At 35.1% G+C, this 27,586-nt stretch overlaps 1 protein-coding gene across 1 annotated transcript; it reads right to left on the bottom strand.

The window, feature by feature from the left end:
* Positions 1 to 750: 750 nt before the first annotated feature.
* Positions 751 to 3,544, bottom strand: LOC133297172 (CSC1-like protein At4g35870). Its single transcript, XM_061496266.1, has one exon. It carries the CDS (start codon positions 3,345 to 3,347, stop codon positions 942 to 944), a length of 2,406 nt encoding a protein of 801 aa, XP_061352250.1. The 5' UTR covers positions 3,348 to 3,544; the 3' UTR covers positions 751 to 941.
* Positions 3,545 to 27,586: the final 24,042 nt, after the last annotated feature.

Here is a 27,586-nt window from a genome sequence, read left to right as displayed (position 1 = left end):
ATTGAAGATAATATTTCTATACATTTTTTTCAGTCTCTTATATAAATTATAGTAAGCTATTAGAAAAACACAAAAAAGAAAATATAATAGTTCGGCCTTCACTTTAATTTTTTGTTTAATAGTTTTACATCGTAAGAGATAAATATATCTCTTACGTATAAATAAAAATATATTAGATCCATTATGCCCATATAATAAGAAGAGAAAGAAAAAAATATATAAACTCTACTCAATTATATATATATATATATATATATATATATATATATATATATGGAAAAAGTTCTTTTGATTCCAAAGTAAGACTTTTAAATCTTACTTCTCATCTCAGCCGTTGATAGACAAAAATCAACGGTTGTCATTTATAGTGTAATTAATAATTAATTAATTAATATAACTTCTTAAACTATAACCGTTGGATGGACGGAAATCAACGGCTAGAATGTGGAATAAAATTTATAAGTCTTACTCTGAAGTCAAATGATATATCTCCTATATATATATATATATATATATATATATATATATATATATATATAAGAAAAATTAAACCCTTAATTTTTTTTTTCTTTTGAAAGCAGGCGGTGTAAATGGGACAACCTTTTACTCTAAACTTTTTCTATGAATAACAAGCCCAAAGTTTTGCCAGAATTTCCCGAGTGTTGCGCAGGTAGATATCACAAATTGTAGCAGAAAAAATGGCCTTAAATTTGCAGAAAGCTATGAACTTCACAGAAATACTATATGGTACATTGCATTCCAGGTAAGAAATGGAAGAGAAGATTGAAATATCATAAATACGTGTATAACAAACTATGAACAGAAGTTAAAAGAACCCTCGGCGTGACCCCTCCCATTCTTAACCCCCCACCACTCATTTTCTTTGCTACCTGGGTTTAGGAATAGGTACATCTAGGGTAGCAAGCATATCAAAGCTTGAATCACCTTTGGGAGGTATCCCAATCAAACCTGGGCTGCGAAAAGACCTCATAATCAATGGGTCTATCTACAACGTTATCAACCGTTTGAATACCCTCCAAAAGGGTTGATTGAAAACTATCATTACTGGAAGGTAGTAGTTTATACATGACTAACAACCCAAGAGTGAATATAGCTTGCAACTTCGTAGAGTCCCCTTGAACTGAGAAGAATAGGAGCATAGCAAGTAGAAATAGATCGACGCAGAAACGCATGATGCATATTACAGTATCTATTAACCTCCCGTCGTTGCCTGCTGGAAAGCCCCGAACTCGATATACAAACAGAAAATTGTACTTGTCAACCACATATCTATAACCAAAATAAACTGCACCAACAGGGACCACAAGTGGATTGAACGAACAGTATACCAGAGTCAGGGCAAATATTGTCAAATTAAAGGCATAATACTGTGCAAAATCGAATGTCTGTTTTGGAACAGGTGAGCTTCCAGTGATTGGATAGACATAAAGATCTTGTCCCTCATTATCCCCATTGGAAGTGTCATAAGCGCTGCCATTCATCAGTGGTCTCTGAAGACTATCTATGTCCTGATGTTCTAACGGGTATTCTTCACTTTGTTCTGGAACTAACTGAAGCATATCATTCTTCCGAAACTTTTGAATGTTTCTTTTAATCCAAGGAATGGGTGTCAAAAGATCATACGATATGCCCAAGAAAGTGCTTGTGATCATAAATGCAAGAGAGGAAAGGCATGATTTTGACAGGAATGATGCACTCATATATTGCTCAATCCTCTTACAATCTTCTCCATCCAAATAGCACCGTCCCATCTTCAGGATGGCACTCTCTAACGACGATTCTACCAGACCCCTCAAGAGAATGAGATTTACAAGGAAGAAGCAAACCATCTTCAAGAGTGCAGCTTTTTGCTCCCCAGACACTGTCAGATGACGTTCAAATTTTGAGAGATAGGAAAGAGCTGATGGGATTACTATGTACATGCTAACAAATATGATAACATTAGGTAGGAATTGAAAAATAAGACTTGCAAGCCAGCTAGAGCTTTGCACCCAAGCCAACCACAGTTGTGCATTATCCATAGCTTCAGCATTGAAGATCCTTCCAGCACTCTTAAAAGCACTGATCACAGCAAGGGGAGAACTAAAGAATAAGAGCATCAACAACAAGCAAGTATTCACAAACACTCTCCGCAATTTTAGTGAGAGCTTTGGTGTTCCCATATTTTTCCAGTAAATGTCAGATGCCAAGGGAGCACGCTCAACTTTCCATTGGTTTCTCCGCAAACGCAACTCCGTGAGAGAAAAGAACTTCCCAATTCGCCTCCTCTTCTCATTCTGAAAATCCTGAACAGCTTTATTAGCAGTATAAACATCCCTGAACATAACGAATGCAACTCCAGCACCAGGTGCACGGCCTTCTTTGTATGCAGCTAACTCAGTCTCCAGATCAGCCCTCAGTTCTTGCAATTTTCTCAACCTCTCTTCATCAGTGTAACCAAATCTAGCCATAATATCAGCATAAAAATCTTTCAAACGTCTCCCACAACTAACAGTCCAACCCCATAAACCCCGGGAAGCACGCCTCACACTTCCATCATCTTCACCATCGCCACCGGGCAAAAGCCGAGAGTCAATCCTTGCCACCAACCATGAAATCTCATCCCTTACCTGCAACAACTCCGTGGCCAGATCATCCAATGCACACAAATCCACTGGTACAATAACCTTATAAACCTTCCCAGGATATCTATACTGAAAATACTCCTGCAACAAAGCCCTATCAGCCCCTACAATTTTGGGCAAACCCTGAACCATTATAGTGAATATAGCAGTGGAATTCACAGTGGGATCACTCAAATTACCACGCCCGTCTCTAAACCTAGTAATCCTTAAACGTTCTTCAGTGGCGGAAATGCCAAAATGAACCAAAACAACCACAACCACAGCGAAAAGGAAATGAATCCAAAGCAAAGGCGAACCTTTCTCAATGTGATTGATCGTTGTTTTGGAGAATTGGTCGTCCAAAATAGCGGTCCCTCCATAGAGATTAAGCGGAAGCAACACGGCCAAAGCCAACGCCGCGATCGACAAGAGGACGGCGCAGCTGCCGCCTTCAATGATGAGGAACTGCGCGGCGTCGGCGCCGCAGTGGCGGGCGATTTCTCGGCCGGTGGCGTGCCAGACGGCGAGGAGCTTGGTGATAAGGGCAGTGGGGCCCGGCATACGGCGGTGGTCGCTGCGGAGCTTCACGAAGAGGAAAATAAAGAGGCAGCAGAAGGCGCCGATCGCCGATATGTTAAGCAAGTAGTCGATGTTTCCGTTCCAGGTGCCGTAGGGGTCGGCGTCATCGCCGGAGGACGGTGGTGGAGGGAGTTGATCTCCCATGGAGGAAACCCAATGTGCTGAGTCTGTGGCAGGCTGACAAATTAGGGTTTATAGAACCGAAATTTAGCGGAATTTTGCTGAGAATTGAGGTTAACTGAGTGAAATTGGAAATCAATTTTCCTCATGGAACGGACAGCGAAGGAATTTGCAGGGATGTGTTAGGGTTAGGGTTGCGAAAATATGGAGGAAAATTGACCTGAAACGAAACAGAGGAAGGGAACAGAACACCAAGCTGGACATAGACGGAATTTTTATTTTCCTTTCTGTTACTTTTTTATTTTCTTTTTTTATTTTTATTCTCGCTGCCACCTTCCGTGCTATACGACAAAAAACAAAATGTTGTGCATGATGTATTTTACCATCATCATAATTGAAAATTAAGGCTGGTTAGATGATAAAGGTAGAATAGAAATGGATATGATTAGAGCACCCGATAAGAATAGAAAATGATATGTCATCTATTTGATTTATGGGTTATATTTTCTAATCTTAATGAGATAACAATTTTTCTTATAGATACATAAACAATTCCAAATCAGTTTTTTACTTTTACTTTTTAATTACAAGTGGATCCAACATTAAAAATTGTATCTATGGCTGGAAATATGTTTTCTTATGTGACATAAGAAAACATAAACCCTTAATTTATATTAGATAAGTAATTTTATAGGATAATATTATCTTATGTAGTATTTGAGGCGAAACATATAAATAGATAAAAATATTTTTTTCTAAAGATAATTTTATATAATTTTTTAAAATTGATTTTTAACCACCTTTTTTTACTTAGTTATACATTAATTCTTATTTTAATTAATAAATTTTTTTAAAATTCATAACTTTAAATGAAATATATTAAAAGGAAATGATTATACTTACCACTAAAAAAGTTTATCACCCTTACAATCAACTTAATTACCATTTGATCAAAATTAAATTCAACGGCTCATAACGAATACGTATAATCCTGAGTATAACTTATCATCTTCTCTCTAGATCTAACAACTCTCTCTTTTTCTCTTCACTCTTTCTCTTTCGTCATGGTTGATCTCACCTGAAGCTCCTACGCGCTCTTCTCTACAGGCTTTGCTTTTGAATCATCTATATTCCTCAACCTAATTTCTTCCTCTTTTTCTAGGGTTATCAATGCTCTCTCACTGTAAAATGCCCTCTGCCATACCGAATTTAAGAAACCTAACAATCTGCAAACCTGAGAAAATACCATCTTCATTATTTGTCTCATTTTTCAATGTGTCATTCATTTCCATATTCTCAAGTATAAATCATTTTGCCATGAGTTCAAAAGGTGTAATTACCTTTGATTAAATGAAAACTATAATTGATTGGGGATGAAGGATATTATGACAACCAAGTTGTGTTACTACTAGGTGACTACCAATTAATCTCACCGTTAGATCGATTATGTTGATCCAACGGTTATATTTATTTTCATCTTTGTATAGTTATGATTTTCCATATTTAAAGTGAAAGCATTAAATATGGAAAATCATAACCATACAAAGGTGGAAATAAATATAAAGTATTAAATTTGGAAAATCATGACCATACAAAGATGGAAATAAATATAATCGTTGGATCCACATAATCGATCTAACGGTGAGATTAATTGGTAGTCACTTGGTAGTAACACAACTTGGTTGTCATAATATCCTTCCCCTACTAGATTAGCTGTGGATGGCAAAAAGATGGGTACAAATTATGCATATCTCTAAATTCTAACCACTAATTTATTTTTTAAAATTATCCCCGTTTATGTTAAACTGAGACATCATTTTTGAAATCCCTAATACACAAAATCAAGGAGAAGAACTAGGGTGAGACTTAAACATAAACTTTCACATTGATTGATTCATTTCATTCTCAATTCGCAGACCCCAATAATCGAGAATGGCTGTGAGTTTCCACCGTTTAGGCACAAATGGAGAAACCCAATTTCTTGCTATTGCTCTGATTTAAACAGATAGAAGCCTGAGATGAAAAAATTTGCAGTCCGAGAGAAAATGGATGAGAGAGAACGAATGAGTAAAGAATTAGGATTACAAGAACTAATTGTGAGCCATTAGATCTAAAATTAATGTAAGGGTGATTAAATTGGTTGAAAGGTAGGTAAACTTTTTGAGTGGTAAGTATAATTGTCCCCATATTAAAATATATAAATAACTTATAAAATTTCCCAAAATCAAAATGATATCCTTATTAAATTTATTAAGTTTTAAATACATTGTTAATATTTATAGTTGATTGCAATAATGGATGGTGAGTGGGTGCCAGGTAGGGGTAGTTGGTTGAAGTGGTGATGGTGGTAGTTAGAGGGGCCAGTGGTGATGGGTAACAATGATGGCGCCAAAAATGGCTAATGACAATTGTAGTGACTGACTGATGGTGGCAGCGACTAATGGTGCTAGTGATGGTTGGTGCACAGTGGTTAGGATGGCGGTGGGCCAAGGTCGTGGCTAGTTGGTGGTGGTGGAGGTGGCCAATATCGATGGCAGAGTGGTGGTTGGTGCGTTGGTGATAGGTGGGGCTGGCCAGTGGAGTGATGGTGGTTGGTAGACGACAAGGGTTAACTCTCACATGCTTAACAAAACTCATAAAAGAAGATCCTATTGGGGGCAAGATAAAATGAGCCAATAAGAAAAGCTTATTATATCATGTTAGTTCATCAAATGATGGATAAGACGAGATATGATATCCTATTATGTCCTATCTATTCTGATAACCAAACATGACCTTATCTTATGGTTATAACATTTAATGTATGTAATTAAAATGAAATCACTTTGCATAAAGATGTATTATATTTTGAAGTGAAAACCTTTTTTTTTTGGTATACTGACCCTAATTACCTCTCTGAGGCTACTCGACCCTCACAAATCTCAACTCTTTGAGCCGACTATAGGACTAATTACCTTTTTTAGGCGAGTTAGCCCCCAGGTATCCTCACATTTAAATCTCTTCGCCCCTCTCCAAAGATGTATTTGGAGGGAATCAAACTCAATTCTTTCCTCATCTACTCAGCCTATGTGTGTGAGTGAGTAGATATGATCAACTTACACCGGTGTAACAATAACAAGTCTTATACAAAATCTTAACGATTGATTTCTGTGCATCTAATAGTTATAATATATATATATATATATATATATATATATATATATATATTAAAAAACATTGGCTATAGAAAAGCGTGTACCGGAAAGGTGCTCGAAAAATAAAATAAAAATATGATAAATCTTAGAAAAATGAGTAGGTTCAGATTCCAAAGTTTGGGATTAAAGTGCTAAGCGTAGCTATTAGTGCTAATACTGTAGGATTAAATTAATGAAACTATATAAGCCTAAGGGCACAAAACCCTAGGCCATAATTTGGCTGCTACGTGAGGCTTGTGAGAGTTGACCACCTTCAGTCATTTTTCTCCCTTCATGAACTTGAGCTCCATACACCTTTGATTCCTTCACACTAAACCTTATAAACACCTAGTAGTTGATTGTGAGTAGGTTGAGAAGCCTTGTTGTTGAGTGTGGCTTCTGGTTTGTGGGGTTTGGTGGGCTGAGTTGGTGGGTTCCCCTTGGGAAGGCCATTGTCTTTGCATTTTAGGCTCCAAGAAGCTTTCTTTGTAGAGAAAGGATCCTCCTTGGAGTGTATTTTCGTGGTCTCTTGGTTGCTGCTCAGTAGAGTGACATTGGGAGCTCCAAGAGCCTCCCTTGTTCTGTTTTGAGAGCCTTGGGTAAGTTCATCAACTTTGATCATGAGTTTTAATGAGTAAAGGTGGAGTCTTGCCATGTTTAATGAGTTAAACAAGTAACCAACACGTATATGAACCTTTAGATGCTTAAAAATGGGTTCTTGAATGTTAGGAAGTGTTAAAAACACAACCTTTAATGGATATATTCACGAAATGCAGAATCTGCATTCTGTCGTGAAATATCCGGATATGATATCCGGATATGGAGTCTTGTGATATCCGCATATGGATATCCGGATATGATATCCAGATATGGGATATCCGGATATGGCCTCGACAAATATCCAGATATTCTGGGTTTTTGAAGAACAGTAGCCGCACTGTTCATACAGGAGGCTGTTTTGGGTTTGTGGACCCTAGATTGATGAAGTGGAACTTCTATAATAATTAAACTAAGTCAGAATCAAGTGATTAAGGGCTTGTGGCTTTGTGAGAAGCCTAAAGACATGAAACGTAAGGAAAGACGTTGTCTTTATGTCGTTTGCTTGTAGAGTTTGAATATTAATGTTATTCTGGTCCATAACAGATTGTGATTTTGCTGTGTTTGGGCTTTGAGCTTGGTTGGACTCTTGGCTTGGATTGTTAGCTTGCAAGGTAAGCTTTCGTGTCCTCGGTTTAGCCATTGTCCTATAGGGGAATGGTTTATATGCTTGCTGTGTTTCTGTTAACTTTATGTGCAAGGGCTTTTAATATGTATGTGTTGTTTCCACTTAGACGGTTAGCCGGAGTATGTGGCGTCATACAAGACGGTGACACTGTGGGTGGGTGCAAGTGGCGTCTTGCACTAGTATGGGTAATAGACGTATTCCTTCATTTCTCTGGCCAGTAGATTAGTTATAACACACATGACATGATTATCTGCTGCATTGCACTATTTTGGAACTTATACATGTTGAACTATTTTTGGAACTTATATTGCACATGTAAGTGAGCTTGGGGTGGAAGATCCTTGAGGACCTCTTGTCTTACTGAGATTTCTGTTTAGAGATCTCACCCCACGTTTGGAGCGCTTATTTCAGGTTCAGGTAACCCAGGGGTTGAGACCTCTAGCGGCAGGAGGCCGGAGCTTAGCTGATTTATATGTTGTTTTGCTGCTTATGTTGGATGTTGGATTATGTATGTTTCTATTATGCTCTTAGTTTCATGATATGTTATTGAATTGAGACTTTGTTGGGCCTTATTGCCTTATTTGGTGAGCATGAGGATTGTCTATGCCACATTTGATTATGTATCGTTGTTTAGATTTGAGTTGTATAAACTATCAGGGTTGTGCAGCTTACGTGTTGTAATGCCGTGACTAGAGACTCAGTTAATGATCTTATTTATGACGTGAGGTTATTCAGTATAGATATCTGTCTTTTGCATTTACATACAGACAATGTTTTGGAAATGAATTAAGTAATTCAACTTGGTAATGATAATGACATCATAATTGAAAAGAAAAGGAATATTCTGTATTTTTAATTAAGCGTGGCTTAATACGATGACATGTTAACAAACCGGGTATACACGGGGTGTTACACGCCCCGAATCGAATTAGTTGCGAAGCAATGAACCGATTGAAATATTTCCAAAAAAAGAAGGTCTAATAGGCCATTTTAGGTTTTTCATTTTTTTAACAATAGGTCAGGTCAAGCCTATTAATCAAGCATTTAACAAGCTTATAGGCTAGTGTGGACTTTAAATATTTTACATAGTCTTAGGCTATTGAGGCCAAAGTATGACCTAACTCGACCCATTTACACCCATAGAACTCACTTATTTCCAATTTCCAGAGAAACATTAAATTCATATATATATATATATATATATAGGATCAAGATCATTTTACACCGGTGAAAGATTAATAAGTCTTACATCACATCTCAACTGTTGATTTCTGTGCATCCAACGATTGTAATTTAGGAAGTCATACGAATTAATTAATCATTAATTACATTACAAATATCAACCGATGATTTCCGTCCATCAACGGTTGAGATGTGGTGTAAGACTTGTTAGTCTTGGTGTAAAAAGAACTTGCCACTCTATATATATATGTGTGTGTGTGTGTGTGTGTGTGTGTGTGTGTGTGTGAGTAAAATCCCTTTTGGGTCCCTGACAAAATATACGGTCCTCATTTTCGTCCCTTACAAATAAAATGTCAACTTTTGGTCTTTCTACAATTCCAGTTTTTTGAAAAAATGGTCCCTCAGAAAGTCAACGAAGGCCCAATTTAGTCCCTAAAAAAGGACTATTGTGGGTATATTTTTTTGCAAAGGTCGAAAATGGGAACCGTATTTTTTGTTGTGGACCTAAAAAGGGCTTTACTCTCTCTCTCTCTATATATATATATATATATATATATATATATATATATATATATATGTATATATATCAAAGCTTGAATTCATTGTTCTTGATAATTCTGAAAGAAATTTTCTTTTATGAACTCATCTAAACGCCATTAATATTGAAAATGCTATTAAAGAATGAAAATAAGCACAATAACTTTCATTCAACATTATTTAGGGGCAGAATATACTCACAACCAAAAAAGTTTACCACCTTTACAATCAATCTAATCACCGTTGTTTTCCGTCAATCTAACAGTTATCATTTATTGGAATTAATAATTAATTAATAAATGTGACCCAATAATTTCTAGTAAATGATAATCGTTAGATTGACGGAAATCAACGGTGATTAAGTTGGTTGTAAAAGTTGTAAACTTTTTTGGTGGTAAGTATATCCTTCCCCATTATTTATATAGATAAACTTGATATTTCAACTGTGTGTTTATCTCATTCATTGGTAGCCTTTAAATAGGCGAACATACAATAAATGGTAACAACGTAACAGACTAAAACAAATAAATACTCTATCTAAACAGTCCTACGGTTACAAAGAATTGAATTCAAACAATATACGTTACAAAGAATTCAAACCTACGGTTACAAAGAATTGAATTCAAACAATATACGTTACAAAGAATTCAAACCTATGGTTACAAAGAATTCAAACAATATACGTTACATATAATCTCCAACACCCCCCCTCAAGTTGGAGTATGTAAGGATGAAATGCCCAACTTGGGAAGAAAACTAAGAAGCTCGTGTTTTCCCAAGGCTTTAGTAAACAAATCAGCAAGTTGGGAACGAGAAGGCACATGAGCTGTTGTAATATGCTTGGCTAGAATATGTTCACATACAAAGTGGCAATCTAACTCAATATGCTTGGTACGCTCGTGAAACACCGGATTCGCTGCAATGTGTAAAACAACTTGGTTATCACAAAACAATTCCACAGGACTTGAGTGAGTGACCCCAAGTGAGGTCAGAAACGACTTGAGCCACACAATCTCTGCTGTAGCTGCAACCATTGATCTATACTCTGCTTCTGCAGAAGAGCAAGACACCGTTACTTGTTTCTTGGTCTTCCAGGATACGGGTGAAGAACCCAACATAATAAAGAAACTAATGAGAGATCGTCTGGTAAGAGGACATGAAGCCCAATCCGAATCACAATAGGCATGAATTTTTAGGTCACAATCCGATTTGAGGAGAAGTCCTTGACCATGATCTCTCTTTACATATCGAATAACCCGGAGAACAGCCTCATAATGAGCTAGGCGCGGTGAATGCATGAATTGAGAAAGGATATGAACAACAAAGCTCAGGTCGGGTCTTGTGATAGTGAGGTAAATCAACTTACCAATGAGTCTTCTATACTGTTCAGGGTTCTCATATACTGGTCCGTCATCCAAGGCAAGACAATGATTTTGTTCTATGGGGGAAATCGCCGGTTTACATCCACTGAGCCCGGAATCAGAAAGAATATCCAGGGCATACTTACGCTGACATAAAAATATTCCTTTCTTGCTGCGGGCAATTTCAATACCCAAAAAATATTTCAGACTACCCAAGTCTTTTATTTTAAAACACTGATTCAGATACTCCTTGACTGTAAGACAAGCATGTGAATTATTACCTGCTAAGATGATGTCGTCGACATAAACTAAAAGTGCAAGAGACACCTCCCTTTTTTGCATAGTAAAGAGCGTGTAATCAGCTTTTGACTGAACAAATCCATATGCCGTCAACGAACTGCTGAGTTTGGAAAACCAGTTTTAGGGTGATTGGCGCAAACCATACAATGACTTTGTAAGACGACATACTTTATGCTTAGACCCAGTACTGAATCCAGGGGGAATCTCATGTAAACTTCCTCACTTATTTCTTCATTCAAGAATGCGTTATGAACATCAAGCTGGTGCAACTCCCAGTTTCTTGCTGCAGCCACTGCAAGCAATGTACGTACACTCACCATCTTTGCCACTGGTGCATAAGTCTCACTGTAATCTTCTCCGGCAATCTGATAATTACCTGCAATCACCAATCTTGCCTTATACCGTTCCACCGTTCCATCAGAACGATATTTTATTTTAAACACCCACTTGCTTGGAAGAGCACGCTTCCCTGGAGGTAAATCCGTGAGGCACCATGTATGGTTGTCTTCTAAGGCTGTGATTTCAGCCCTCATGGCTTCCACCCATCGGGAATCTCTCATAGCATCTTGAAATGTATGTGGTTCATGACCTGTGTCAATAGCTGCAACAAAATCTTGATGTTGCTTAGAAAAGTTAGTGAGGCTAAGATAATTGCACATAGGATACCGAGTACCTGAGGTGACATTGGTTTGAGTAGGGAGAGATGAAGGAGTGTGTGTTTCAGCTACTTGACATGCATAGTCCTGCAAATAAGATGGCTGCTTCCTAGTACAGTGCTGGCGTGTGACTGTTTGACGCAGATTTGCTTTCAGCAACTGCTGTTGGGTTGATGCATCACTAGAACTCGAACTTCTTTCTAGTAAGGAGGACTCCCTAGCGGCAACTTCGTTAGTTGGTGTTGCTTCCAGTGAAACACTCCCCCTATCGTCCAGAGGAACACATGATCCACTAGGCGTTGGGCTGTCATTTGATGCATCAGAACCGTCATGGACAATTTGGCCTTCGTCAAAGTAATTTGGCTCTGTAGGCACACGAGAATTTGGTGCAGAAACAGATTGTACTGGAGCTTCGCGAAAAGGAAAAATATTTTCAAAAAAATTTACATCCCTGGACACAAAGCTTTGTTGCGCTTCTATATCAAACAATCTCCAACCTTTCTGCCCTATTGCATATCCGATGAAAACACATCGTCGCAAACGTGGAGCAAACTTGTCAGTTGGTTTCGGTCTTGTATTAGCAAATGACAGACAACCGAACGTGCGCAAGTATGTATAATCTGGTTTAACTCCATGCAATTATTCATGTGGTGACCTGCCTTGGAGAACTCTTGTAGGTGTTTTATTAATTATATGAACAGCAGCAAGAATTCTCTCCTCCCAAAAATCAACAGGGAGATTTGCATGAAACAGTAAGGCACGTGATACATTAAGGATGTGTCTATGCCTCCTTTCGACTCTCCCATTCTGTTCAGGCGTATAAACACAAGTTGTTTGTTGCAAAATACCTTTTTCATTCAAGAGTTTCACCATGTTATGAGATTTGAACTCAGTACCATTATCAGACCTTATTATTTTTACGGTTTTACCAAATTGGTTCAGAACCATAGCAAGAAATTTGCACATCCGATCATAAGTTTCACTTTTATCGGCCAACATAAAAACCCATACATGCCTACTATAGTCATCCACCACAGTTAAGAAATAACGTGCACCAGAAGAATAAGAATTTTGATAAGGACCCCAAGTGTCACAATGGATTAAATCAAAACATTCTTTGCTGCGAGAAAAACTTATAGGAAACATTGATCTAGTTTGCTTGGCACAATGACAAACTTCACATGCCTTACATACTACTTTATTTTGCAAAGCTTTAAATTCTGGAACCAGAGATAAGATATCATAGGATGCATGGCCTAGCCTGTTGTGCCACAAGTCAACTGACTCTCCTGCTTGAACTGCCGAAGCTGAAGCACATGAAGGCTGAAACACATAGACTCCTTCATGAAGTTCACCCAAACCAATCTCCCTCTTCAGCACTTGGTCCTGCAAAATGCACTTTTTATCCGTAAATGTAACGCTACTGCTCTTGGAGTGAAGCAATTGGGAAACAGAGATGAGATTGCAGCGTAAGTTAGGCACATATAAAACATTTGACAAGATGAAGTTTGTATTAAACACCATCGAGCCTTGTTTTACAGCATAAGTAATAGAACCATTTGGTAGAGTCACAGATAGAGGGGGAATGTGTGTAATGTCAGCTAATAAAGCCAAAGTGCTTGTCATATGACGTGATGCCCCACTATCAATGAGCCATTGAGAATGAATACGCTTACCAGATAATTTTTCATGTGACTGAGGCTGGTCTACAATGTTAACAGTTTGTTCACAATTTCTGGGGTCAAAACGGAGTGTGCAGCAACTTGAAAAGAGGCAGAATGGGAGACGTCTGGAGGAAGAGAGTTAGCAGCAACTGGGTGTGAGGCATCCATTGCAAACGTCGCATGAGCATGCGTATAACGTCCTGCCGAACGTCCTCCCCTTCCTCGTCCGCGACCAGCACTCCTGTTTGGTGGAAAACCATGAACGTTCCAGCATTTGGAAGGGTCGTGATTGGTCCTGCCACAATGAGGGCAATGTATTCTGTCTTGTGGTTTGTTAGGAACCATCCGCTGCTGCATGGACGTGTCTGACTGCTTCATGGAATCGGTTTGGGCTGAGTATCCCACTACCTGACTCCTCTCATCTTGAACGCGAGAAATACTACGATGGGTCTCCTCTTGAGTGACAATTGCGTACACTTTGTTGACACTAGGAAGAGGAGAAGTGTTGAGGATATGGGATCTCAGATTGCCAAATGTAGATTCATCCAGCCCCATCAAAAATTGATAAACGCGATCATGCTCTTGCTCCTCCTCGATTGCTTTGGCAATGGCACACTTATCACCACAATCGCAAGACTTGCGAGTTTTGCTGCCTTCCGGATCGTCCCATACAACCCTGAGTTTGGTGTAATAATCACCAACGCTATCTCCATGTTGCTTGATATTGGCTAAACTGGATTTCAGTTGATACTGTCTTGGAAAGTTTTGCACTGCATACCTTTCCTCTAGGTCATTCCATAAGTCCTTGACGTCATCAAAGCACTTGATGAATGGTTGAAGTTTTGCATCAATGGTGTTGTGAATCCAACCATTGAGCATCGAATTGCACATCTCCCAGGCGCGCCATTCTTCGGCATCATCCTCTCCTAGTTTCTTGACTGAACCGGTCACAAAACCCAATTTGTTTTTCGCCTTCAATGCGTTTTTCATGAGCTTGGCCCAGTTGTCATAGTTGGCCTCACCACGCAGCATGACAGTCGTTAACAAGAGACTTGGACTGTCGGATCCAGCCAAGTAAAATGGCGAACTAGGATCAGTTGTTTTGGACTTGCTGCCACCACCTGGTGCCATGTTAAATGAACCAGCTTTCGCACTGAAAGGGAATGCGGAAACGTGTATACTAGGATTGCTCTGATACCAAGATAAACTTGATATTTCAACTGTGTGTTTATCTCATTCATTGGTAGCCTTTAAATAGGCGAACATACAATAAATGGTAACAACGTAATAGACTAAAACAAATAAATACTCTATCTAAACAGTCCTACGGTTACAAAGAATTGAATTCAAACAATATACGTTACAAAGAATTCAAACCTACAGTTACAAAGAATTGAATTCAAACAATATACGTTACAAAGAATTCAAACCTACGGTTACAAAGAATTCAAACAATATACGTTACATATAATCTCCAACATATATGAAAAATTGCAAATTGTGTACCTTACTATTAACCACCCATTAGTATTTTGCAATACCAAAGAACCATGATTCTTCCAAATGCTTGATGTAATTATATACATTTGTAGTTGTAAGATTTCTGAATTGTGAGGGAATAAAATTCAACAATATTTAACATTAGCTCTCAATTGAAAAAAGTGATAAGAAAATTACTAAGGAAAAAGTTAGAAAAAATATATTCAAATTTTCATGTTTAGAATATGCTTCTACAACAATAATATCTATAGCGTAGATTTACCAAATATGATGAACTAATTTCTTGTTTACTTGTTGCGTAACAAAACATTGATCTTATGATAAAAAATCATCAATCTTATCCATTTGGCTTAGGATTATTCTTTAAAGTAAATGTGACATTTTCTCAAAGTTATGGATAAGATCTTTGTGGCAAAAAGAGTCATTAAAAGAAAAACGATTGGATCCATGTTGGTCTTCCATCGAATTTTAAAAGCATAGGTGCCCAAAAAAATCAAAAGAAAGGAGTCAAAAATGAGGAAAATCTTAAGTAGAAATAAATAAAAAACAATGATAGCATTTGTTATAGATGTGGGTCAAAAGATCATTGGTCTAGAATATAATTCATTCCAAAATATGTGGTTGATCTTTATAAACCATCTATAAAAGAAAAGAAAAAAATATGCTGAAGTGAATTTCTCTAAATTTGATGAAAATGAGTATCTTATTAATATTAATTTTAACATTTATGATTTTTTCGATGATCCTAACAGCAAAATTAATCATTTGAATGGGGATAAAGTGTTCACTACTAAAATATCATTATGCTTATGTTCTTTGAAAATTGTCATATGAATATATTTAATTAAAGTCATATTTATAACATATCTAATAATATCTTTCACATTTCTTTATTATTGCCACTACAATAAAATCGGGTTTTTCAGGCGGTTTACTCATTTTAACCGCCTCTATATGCTGTGGTTGTTATTAAAATAAGGAAAAATGTGTGTCATTTTAAATGACACACCTTATATCTTTTCACTCTCACAAAGAGGTAGCACCCACACCTTTAAAACTTTTCTCACCCATTATTTCTCTCATGATTTATCTCTTTCTCTCACTTAAAATGATACAACTTTATGTCCTTTAAAATGATACACATTTCCCCTTAAAATAAATATGAAAAAGAATTGACACCTCGAATACAGACGGGCAAAGCATGATAGGAGGAAGGTTGTGAACCATTCAACCTATCCGTTTTTCAATGAGTTTAAGACCTTCCATCAATTTTCCGTGTCTTGAAAATTGTAATATAAAAATTTAATTCACAAGATTTAAAAATAAAAAATAATATTATTTATTCACTTTCGCAACGTTTTGTTTTCCAAAATGTAATTCAGACTCAGCAAATACCCACCCTGGTGCTACTCCCTAGTTCCTACCCTCTTCTTTATGTGAACATCAATCCGAATTCTATTTCTTAGTTCTTTGCATTCTCATATTTGATCTTCTCAGTTACACTTTCTTTTTCTCTTCCTCAATTGTTAATCTCGGAGTTGCAAAAATGTTGAAGGATTTCTCTTCATGATTAAACAGTTCGACATTCGTTTTCGTTATGAGTTTTCATTTGCTTCTGATGTTCATTCTGCTTTTCGTTACACTTTTTGTTGTGATTTTAGCATCACACGATTGCAACAGGTATGTTAATTGTGTTTTGTTTATTTTATTTTTTTAATTTTCTTTTGAATTGAAGATTTCGTTAGTTGATTCTAGATTTTACTCTGAACAAACTCATTACTTCGTTTTGAGTTCATATTTGTTTGAGGTAAATGGTGGGTGTTGAACCATAGGTTTCTAAGCTTATACATTTGAACTTTTGATGATTACAAAGCACCAACAAGCTCAATATGGATACACAAGTTAGATGGCAGTGCAACAAGCCTCAAATGGTACTAACCAAGGCAACATGCAAAAGTGAAGAAGTAATTCAAATGTGCAAAGACAACAACAAAGTCAAAGATTCAAGTGAAGAAATGACCTAAAAGACTCAAAGGATGAACACACTTAAAGATAATTGAAGACTTGTATTTTGTTTAAGTGTCATGTATTTTTAGAGTCTTAGGTTCTATGAAGTTGAGTTTATTGAGTTATATCTCTCTAGTTTGCATTTAGAAACATAAACTCATGCATACAAGTCTCAAACATGTGGAACACTGTAATATTGATGCTAGAAGCATGCATTCATGTGTGAGAAGTGAGAAAGAATTAATTAGAAATGATTTGAATCAAATTTGGATGCATTTTGATTTGTTGTCATCAAATATTCAGATACTGCATATCCGGATATGGTATCCAGATATCAGAACCTAGAATATCCGGATACGGCTTCTCATGTTTCCGGATAGCTGTCACGAATCACATAATAATTTTTTAATTCTGATTAAAATATTTTTATTTGTTTTCTAAACCGACTTGGGTTGCAATAAAATCATGTTTTAGGGTTTATAAACATAAAAAAGAGAGCGTATTATTACATGCATTAGAGTTGGAATCACCTAAGAACATGGATTATGCTTAAAATTGATATTCTAGAGAGAGAAAACTCTTTAATCTTCTTCTTCTTCTCCTGTTTTTCATTGTAATTCTGAATTTGGAGATATTGTTCTGCTTCTGTGATTGGTTCAATTGGAGTGATCCTAGGGTTTAGGTTAAGAGTGGTCAAGGGATTGGACACGGTCTTGTAAAATTCCAATTGAGTTTTGATTTATGGTTCAAGGATAGTGATCCCAGGGTTTATGTAACACCTCATTCGTGACCGGTAATGTTAACATCAATTATGATAATAAGCGCAGTTACAATCACAACAGTTCATTTAAATTTATGGTAAAACTTTTTCTTTCTAATACTGTTTACAAAATCCTTACGTTTGTAAAACATCCATATTAAACAATTTTCCCAAAAATGTGATTGCAACTCCAACTATTGCGGAATCATAAATATTATTGCTTAACATCATAGAATGTCTATTTAAAGTTTCTAATTGGTTCCCATAAACTAACGAAGCACAAATACATAATTTGACGTTTTACCTATTCAAGGTACATTCAATTTTCCAAATCTTCAGATGGACTACTTGTCCATAAATTCCCATATTTTGATATGTTATTCTAAACTCTCTTACCTTTCCAACAAGATATCACACGCCTCATTTGAAGTTCTACAACTCTAGATACACTCGCCGTAAGTTACTTTCTTAAAACTATCAAAACTGCACTTTCAAGTACACAAACATACCTCACTACTTTTTGAACTGCAGACGTTTCACACATCTGTTTCAGACCAAATTTTAATATATTCTAGTAGACACATCAAGATTCAGTTTGATATATCATAAACCTAATTTGGGTAAAAAATGAGAGAGATATAAATTTTTCAAAAACGTATAACAATATTGTAAAGTACAGCGCGAATCTGAACAGCTCTCATTCAAACGCAAACTGGGCAGTTTCTACACCTCCAAATAATACCAAATTTTATGAAAATATAGGGAAAATCTTAAACTTCAAAATAAGGTATGGTACACCTTATTTGGACTACTATGGAGAGAGTTATGGTCTCTCAAATTTAGGGTAAAATCTCACGGTTTTCTAGAAATTTCGACAGAGTTTCCTTTGTTTTTACTACTTTTTCTCACTTTACACAAGTGTGTTCTAATATTCAAAAATAGTACCTAATAGACCCAAAGGGTGGCATCCAAAGGATCAATAAACCTTGGTGCACTTACAACCCATAATACACATTAATTCCTCTTATTACTTTTTCATACCTAATGTCTCATTGTCATTCATTACTATTAAACATCATTAATAACCACAATAGGCTTTAGGCTCTTCCATCACATACATCAACATTTACATATACAAAGTTCTCCAATTATACAATTACATTACATCAACTATGAAATTTTAACTATTACATAACCAACATAATAATTAAATGACTTAGAAACAAAAGCATGAACAACTCTAACATGTCCACAACATCTCATACCAGACCAATGTTCATGCACTAAGTCAATGATACAAAATAAACATCTACCAAATGCATCAAAATAATATCTCAAAATGCCAAGTAAATCCTCATGCACTCCTATGTACATGTCAAAATACTTCATATGCTCGTATCCATACTAAGTAAGCTTCTTGCCCACTGCTTCTCCAGTAGAACTAGTGGTACATGAAAATAATGCCCTATAACGCGGGTTAAGATTTGGCAATCTCAGTAAACCACGGGTATTGGAGGGTCACTCCGCCCAATAACTCACTCAAATGTGCAAACAGTAATAATATCCATATAGTACATCATACCATCAAACAGTCAATCAATCAATCAAACGATCAACAACCAAATGGGCACAAATCCAAGAACATCCATCAAGGATATTTTTCAAGGACCCCATCATATAACTCCCGAGACATTCCTAGAGTGTTAACAACTCTAAAGCCAACGCCAATTAGAAGCCCCACAGAGAGTCCTATCCGGTGGAAGTTCCCCTAATTTCTACTGATCAAAGAACAGACAATCAGGCCTCTCGACAATCAGGCCGCACGAGCAATAAGGCTCAATAAGCAATCAGGTTTCTCACGTAATCATGCCTCACAAGCAATCAGGCTCCACAAACAACATATTATATACATGAACATACTTTATTAAACATTATCATAGGTCACAAATTTCAACCATTCCCAAAGGATATGGTGGAGCACATAAATGGACTAACCCCAGGACACACAGAAGTTTAACTGTAAAAAGTTCCATGAGCTCAATCCTCTACAATCGGATCCGAGAAAGGCAACCTACAATGATTATACACATAATGATCAACACACATGCTTGACAACATAAGCAATTTACAAAACAATAACCCACACATAAACACAATAACCCACGATTTTAAGGCTTCCAATTGCCTCATTGTGTCCTTAATTCATTCTAACCAATTCCATAACTTCAATGAGGTTAACAACCAAATCACCAACACATTCACATACCTTCCATCAAGCCACAACACAATTTACATCATTTTTTCTAATATTTTCCAATATGGCCGAATGTGTGCATCAATGGAATCAAATGATTTTTCAACCAATTCACATCCTTAAAACTCTTTTTAAACTTCACAATTAATGATTCAAATAACCATCAATCAATTACATCATCCATCAAAGACTTCCTTCACAAATCATCATTCTTTCATCCTTGAAAATTTGTCTAAGTGTTGGAACCAAAATCACTTAAATTTTTATTGGATTTCTATCGATTATTTATCCATACGAACAGTAAATTCCAAAGGGACATAGCCATAAAACCTCTCTAACCATGCTAACCAACATACACATCATATTATGTCCAAAATTTTGATCCATAGAAAATACTCAGTAAAATTGAGAAATCTTACCACCAATGGGTTCTTAGGCTTCCAGAGATCAATAAACAAGCTTCCAAGCAACAAAAAATCACCCACAATGACTACACTAACACTAAGAAACCGCCACCTTACAACCCTTGAATCTCCTCACACACTCACTTTCTCAAGAAATTCTTTTAAGGCTTTTGATTACCAAGAGATTACGGGTATTTTTCATATTGTAACTTTCTTGATTCGGTGTCAAAATAAAAGTTACAAACTCAAGCTCTTCTCCAATGGTAGGTTCGGCCATCACACTAAGGAAGAGGAAGAAGATGAGTTTATAAGGCTAATTTCAAGACCAATTAGGCTTAGCCACCAATTTTGACTTTTTGGAAAAGTTTAGAAAATATCTAAATTTAATTTACTTAATTAATATTCGCGAAATCTCAATTAATTTCAAGATTTAGGTACTTTTATAATTCAAGATGCACAATTATAGTTTAATAATTTCGTAATACAGTGATAAAAAGATCCAGGCAATTTTTGCATAATTGCATTTTTGCCCCTATTCACAAACTAACTGTATTTTTCCAAAAAACATCAAAATTTCTCAAATAGTTTAAATAATTATTTCTCTTGGTTCTATACATATATTCATTCCCAGAATATTAATACAATTTTTGAGTCTCTCTGTAAAATTATACTGCGATATTTCATCCACTAAAAATTACTATTCATCAATTTTCTAGAAAAGTACCTATCCACTTCCAAATTTTATTCTATATCCAAATCCAACATTATTTTCATAAAATAATGTCTAATTATATCATTTCATAATTTTAGGGTTCAGTAATTGTCAAATTATCATTTTGCCCTTCGAGTGCATTTTCACCCGAAACTCAGGATTTTCACAAATTAAACCCTCTAATCCACAATTCAATCATAATAATGTATTTTCAATTATGTGAGGTGTTATAGTTTAGGTTAAGCGTGATCAGGTAGATCACATGTCTTGTAAAATTCCTCTTGTAAAACAGTTTTTTCAAGCTTCAGTTGTAAGCTTGATAATAGTGAAACGATCGGCCTTAATCTGGATGTAGCTCTCAGTGGTAGAGAGTGAACCAGGATATATCCTGGTGTTATCTTCTCTTCCATTGCTCTTTTATTTTCTGCTGCATATTTCTCTTCTTTGATTCATTGTTCTTGATAATATGAATATGCTTTAAGGGTTTGAGAATTTTTGTTAATCGTTAAATCTCTCTTGCATGCTCTCTTGAAGAAGGGTTTTTTTTTTTTTTTTGTTATTTGTGAAAAAGTTTAAAACACAATTCACCCCCTTTGTGTTGTTATTTAGCCATTCGTTCTTTACAATTAGCCTTAGAGATTAGGTTCTCTATTTTATGTTTAACCACTTAGAGATAAAGATCTATAAATAATGGCTAGCTTTAATAATGATTTGCCTCAAGAGGGTAGTTCAACCAATAGGCCACCTTATTTTAATGGAACTGATTATCCTTATTGGAAATCAAGAATGTAAATCTTTTTAGAATCGGTGCATCTTAGGGTTTGGACTAGTGTTGAAGAGGGCTATGAAATTCCTACTACTTTGGGTGGTGATGGTAATAGGGTTCCTTAAAAGGCTAAAGATTTTAATGATCAAGAACTTAGGAAGCCCAATAGAATGCTAAAGTAAAAAATCTCTTAACTAATGCTCTAGGTAGAAATGAGTATTTTAGGATTTTCTCTTGCAAAACTGATAAGGAGATGTGAAAAGTTTTAGAACTCACACATAAGGGTACTAATGAAGTCAAGAGGTCTAAACAAAATGCTATAACTAGAGAATATGAAACCTTTGATCTGCTTGATGATGAGAGTGTTTATGTTGTTGCAAAAACATTTTACTCACGTCATTACAAGGTTGAATGCTATAGGTATCCACTACAATGAGGAGCAATTTGTCAACAAGATCTTGAGGTGCATGACCAAGGAGTGAGATGCTAAGGTGTCAGCCATCTATGAATCAAAGAATTTGGAGACAATGCAAATAGCCATTCTATTTGGAAAGCTTCAAGAATACGAATTTGAGATGAAGGGACATGCCTTGAGAGATCAATCCAAGAAGAAGGTCAAAAACATTACTTTTAAATCTACCATCTCCAAGGAGTAAGAAGATGATGATTCTAATGAGGAGGAATTTGACCCTGAACAAATGGCTCTCTTTATTAAGAAATTTGGCAAGTTCTTTAACAAGAAAAACTTCTTAAAAAGAAAACAAGGAGCTGTCGTCCAAGGAAAGTTTAGATGAGATTCAAGATCATCAAATGCTGAAGTTACTTGCTTTGAAAACATAACCTAATACAACCTACCCAAACTCCTCATTACTAGACCAATCCTAGTGGCTTAACTATGAATTATATTGTAATTGAGAATACTTGTAATCAAATTACACAAGATTCGCCAGTCTTAGCTATGGAGTTTAGCTACCCATACTAGAATTAAAATGTAAACTTAAGCTAAAATTAGAATCACACCCATAAATATCAAGAACGAAGAGTAAGGAAATCAAACCTCTTTTACAAGTGGGAGGAAACCCCAATCATCAAGAGCCCATTCTCCTCTTCAATGCAATGATCTTCATTGCATTTTCACCAATTTATAGACAAATTTTGGAACTATTATGTGTGTTATTTTTACAACTTATTCCACTTATTATTAGGCATATAGCTTTCATACTCGGGGTGAAAAGAGTATTCAAAACATTTTTAAAAACGATCCTATGAACACTAAAATTTTGCCGAATTTTTATAAGAAAAAGAAAATAGTTTTGTGAATTATGGCATTTATGGATCAAGGAAAATGATTGAATTCTACAAGTAATTCTCATGCTATAAAATAAGAGTCAATGGCATGTGGGCAGTGTGAATTAAAAGTAGTTATTTTAATGGGAAATACATACATAATGTGACAAGACAGAAAATAAATTTTCTACTGACAGATCGATAAGCGTGTAAACATTTCTTTTGTTTTTCATTTTTCTTTTATAGTAGAGCCCACTCAAATTTGTTTGTGCAGAAAAATAATTTATTATCGTGTTACGTGACATATATATTCCTCTATTTTAATATGCTAAAAAGGAGAGATATTGTAATTTACGGTCACCTCACCCTGAATGTTGCCAATTGGGGACATGACCAGAAATACAATCACAAGATAGTGCATGTATGTGACCAGAAATTAGAAAGGTTAGCTTCTGCACATTCAACCTCCTATATAACATAAGGCACCAAGGCCAGCTTTGTTGCTCTAGCTTTAGGAGAAACCTTTTTTGGTTGACTGTTAAGGAGTGAAAATGAGATTATCACATGGAACAGAGTGAAGGAGAGAAAAATTGGAGAAAAGATGACACTCCAAACATGGTCTTTTGGAGTCCCGAAAGCAAGTCCTTTTCAGAGTAACCTCCCTTATAAATGTTTTCTGGAAGCCAACAAAAGAGGGGAGAGGGGATGATTGAAAAGCAAGAAAAGTTTAGAGAAGAGAGGAGAAAAATACATAGTGATACAAGGAGGAGACAACTAAGGGGATTCAAAAGAAGTAAGATCTTCAAGGCCAAGAAGAACTCTGGAAAATAGAGGACAGAACAAAAGATTTGAATATCATTTTCACTTTTTCCTTTTTCTTTAAATGAGAATGAGTATGTACTCCTTCGAATTGTCCATTCTTGATTTTAATTTAACATAGGTTTTATGTATGAGGTCTAATTATAAGTTCATAGGCAATGTTATTTTTTTCTTGGTTTGGGCATAAATTGTTTGAAAAAAGATCTTATTGAAGGCTTTCCATTCAATGTATTGTTCTTGTTATTTTATTTGAGATAAAAAATTGAATCGCATAAGTAGCTAAGATTTGTGTACGCTCTTTGCCTCCGTTGTTTTGGTTTCTCAGTGTGTTTTGGGTTTTACATAGTCTCTTTAATACCTTTGATTTTGTTGAATTATTGGTGTTTAGATCTATCGTGTTCTTTGTTTTTCATTTTTTTTACATAAGGGATCCATCGTATTTTGTTACAACCATTCGTTGATATGTCATGTGATCATCGAAGTTTGATGTTTTTTATTTTCTTTATGTTTTCCTTTTTAGTTCATGAGGTGGTTATCTATCTTTTAAGGGATAAGTTATTCTACCTACATTTATTCTGCCTACCTTTGTCTATCCCTCTTAACAACGTTAGATTTTAATCTCATCTAACAGTGAAGATTTGCGAGATAAAATAAACATTTTTTTCCCATTTCTTTCTCCTCATTTTCTTTCCCACCCTTTCTCTGGATCACACGTGTTTCAGGATAACATCTTTGAGATTTTTTTTCTTACTAAAAATCAAAGGAAAACAAGAACTCAATTTTATGTTCAGATCATTTGCAATGTTAAGTCTTTTGTGTAATCAGCTAGCTTCTTATTAGCCACTTTCCTATCTTTCGAATGTTTTTATCCCTGGACTAGGGTTTCAAAATATGAACTAATTGGTTTTGCTTCAATTCAATATATTCATGGATGTACTTCTCGTTGGGTTAGATTTGAACTTATAGAAGAACAAAAAATCAATATCTGTTAAATATTTTCCGGCTAGTATGATTGTGCTACCGAGAAAGGAGAGGAGAGAAAAATGGTGTGAGATAAAATAAGAAGAAAGAAAAGGGAAAATAGTTTATTTTATCCCACAAATCTCCACCGTTGGATGAGATTAAAATCTAACGGTGTTAAGAGGGGTAGACAAAGGTAGGATAACTTATCCCATAGTTTTATAATTCAAAATGTCCAAACTTAATCAATCTTATGAAATAAAATTATTTTTTCATAAGGATTTAAGTTAACTAACCAATGAATATTTTAAGAATGACATAGGTTTGCGATTCTGATTGCATCAAGAGATATGTCAGAGCGAAAATTCTTTCGTCGTGCTAAAATAAATCTACGCAATTTAATTTTTCTTTGTATATTATCATTACATTCAATTAGTTTCATTTTGAGTAGACAAATTTGGATTTGGTGCATATTTAATAGTTGGTATGTCATGTGATCATCAAAGTTTTATGCTTTTTGTTTTTCTTTATGTTTTCATTTTTAGTTCATGGAGAATGTCACTGTTTTTTAATTGGGTTTTATTAATCTCATGTTAAAGGAGATAATTATCTCATGTCATAAAGATAAACTAGTGGGCTCCACCACCTGAAAAAAAAAAGAAGAAAAAAAAAAGAAAAAAGTGGCACAATTATCGAAGGGTGTATAGGAGAGAAAATTTATGTCATGTAACATAAGAATAGTTTTTCCCTTTTTAATTTGGCCTTCTTTTTCCTTTTACCTGTCAATAAACTTACTATTATTTACACATTTTTCGAGTTGTATTTAGGGTGGAAGGGGAGGCATACCTTTCTTTAAGAAAGAACCCTGGGCAAGTTAAATTCATTTGAAGCTACTAGTTAATTGTTTTCTTTCTGATGGCAGTCATGTTATTTCTTTTTATTTTCTTAAAAATACCGCATATGGAGTTTGTTGTTTAGGAAAGATTTGATCACAAGTTTGGTTTCAATGTTTTAGACAGTTGTGTGTATCTCCAATCTCTCATATGATTCTTGTTGTTAGGGAAAATTCATTATTTTCATATTAATAGGTGCCTCTGCTATAGATTATTTGATGTCAATTTCAAGAATTGATCTGGTACTTTATTTGAACTTTGACTTTCATTTAAGGGTAAATTCCTACTATATAAAAGTTTAGTAAGCATGAAAAATAGATGGAGGCAAATTAACAATTGCCTATTATTGCCATAATGATTGACATCAAAGCACATTTATTTCTTTCAAGTTTTTAATTGATCCTTCTTTCTCCGATTTACAAATGATAACCTTCTTTATCTCCTTAAAAGATCATGATGCCTTTAGGTGGGGTTTAGATAAATAGTTACTATTGAATGAATCTCGTGGTAAGTATACTGCAACAGTTTGAATCTTCCTAATTCGGCAATTTTTATATTATTAGGTTGAACATCCTTTGTTGATATTTGTGTGGTATTATTATTATTGTTGTATCATTTTAATTTTCGCCATTTCTTCAGTCATAATTTAGGAAGATAAAAAATAGAAAGAAAGTGACAAAACCTTTTATTACTTTCATTGGATTATTTGGATTTAATTTTTCTAGTCTTCTTTAGACAAGGATACATTGCAATAAGTGTCTATAAACTTAAAAGGTTATTATTGTCTTTAAGTAATTGATTAAATAATAATAATAATAATAATAATAATAATAATAATAATAATACAACAACAAGAGTATGGAATGACTAGAAAAATTCATTTGTTTTAATTGAAAAGGTTGCTTGTTAACTCTTTATCTTTCGTTTAAGGCCATTTTGGCTGTGACAATTTGATAATCTAGATTTTTCCAAAAAATAATTATAGTGAATTTTTGGTTTTTTGCAAATGTAAATCATAAAAAATTTAACTTGTTTTAAGAAAGGAGTTAGCTGAGGTGCTATGGTTGTTTAATCGAGGTTTTCAAATTTTTTAGCAAAGACAGTTCAATGATCTATAACTTACTTAAATTTATCATAGGTTCTGTATTAACTTTAAAATAAATATGTTAGAGTTATCTTATTGAAAAAGAGTGGCTTAATCGTGACGGGCTTGCCAATCCTATAACTTTCACATAGCTAGAGTCATTTTAGGTAACGATTTAATAATTCAAAATTTCCACATATAATAAATCTTCTAAAATAAAATTACATTTTCACAAGGATTTAAATTAACTAACCAACAAATATTTTAAGAACAACATAACTTTGAGATTCCTATTCCACAAGGGATATATCGAAACGGAAATTCTTTCGTGAGGCTAAAATATAAACCTTGCAATATAATTTTTCTTTGTATATAATCATTATATTCATTTAATTTCATTTTGAGTAAAAAAATATTAATTTGGTGCATATTTAATCGTTGGTATGTCATGTAATAATCAAAGTTTGATACTTTTTGTTTTTCTTCATGTTTTCCTTTTTAGTTCATGGGGCAGTTCTCTGCCTTTTAATTTGGCCATCTGTTGCCTTTTAATTGTCAATAAACTTACTCTTATTTTCATATTTTTTGAGTTGTATTTACTATTTAGGGTGGAAGGGGAGCCATACTCTTCAAGAAAGAAACTTGAGCAAGTTAAATCGGATTGAAGCTACTAGTTAATTGTTTTCTTTCTCATGGGAGTCATGTTATTTCTTTTTTAT

This window comes from Gastrolobium bilobum, unplaced genomic scaffold, assembly GCF_033153095.1.
Source record: "Gastrolobium bilobum isolate Gb01-03AN ecotype WA unplaced genomic scaffold, APGP_CSIRO_Gbil_v1 utg12317, whole genome shotgun sequence".
NCBI lineage: Eukaryota > Viridiplantae > Streptophyta > Magnoliopsida > Fabales > Fabaceae > Gastrolobium > Gastrolobium bilobum.
This window is presented reverse-complemented; position numbering and strand designations above follow the sequence as displayed.

Bases quoted from the DNA above. Each gene is read 5' to 3' on its own strand.
- LOC133297172 (XM_061496266.1), bottom strand. From the start codon at position 3,347: ATGGGAGATCAACTCCCTCCACCACCGTCCTCCGGCGATGACGCCGAC.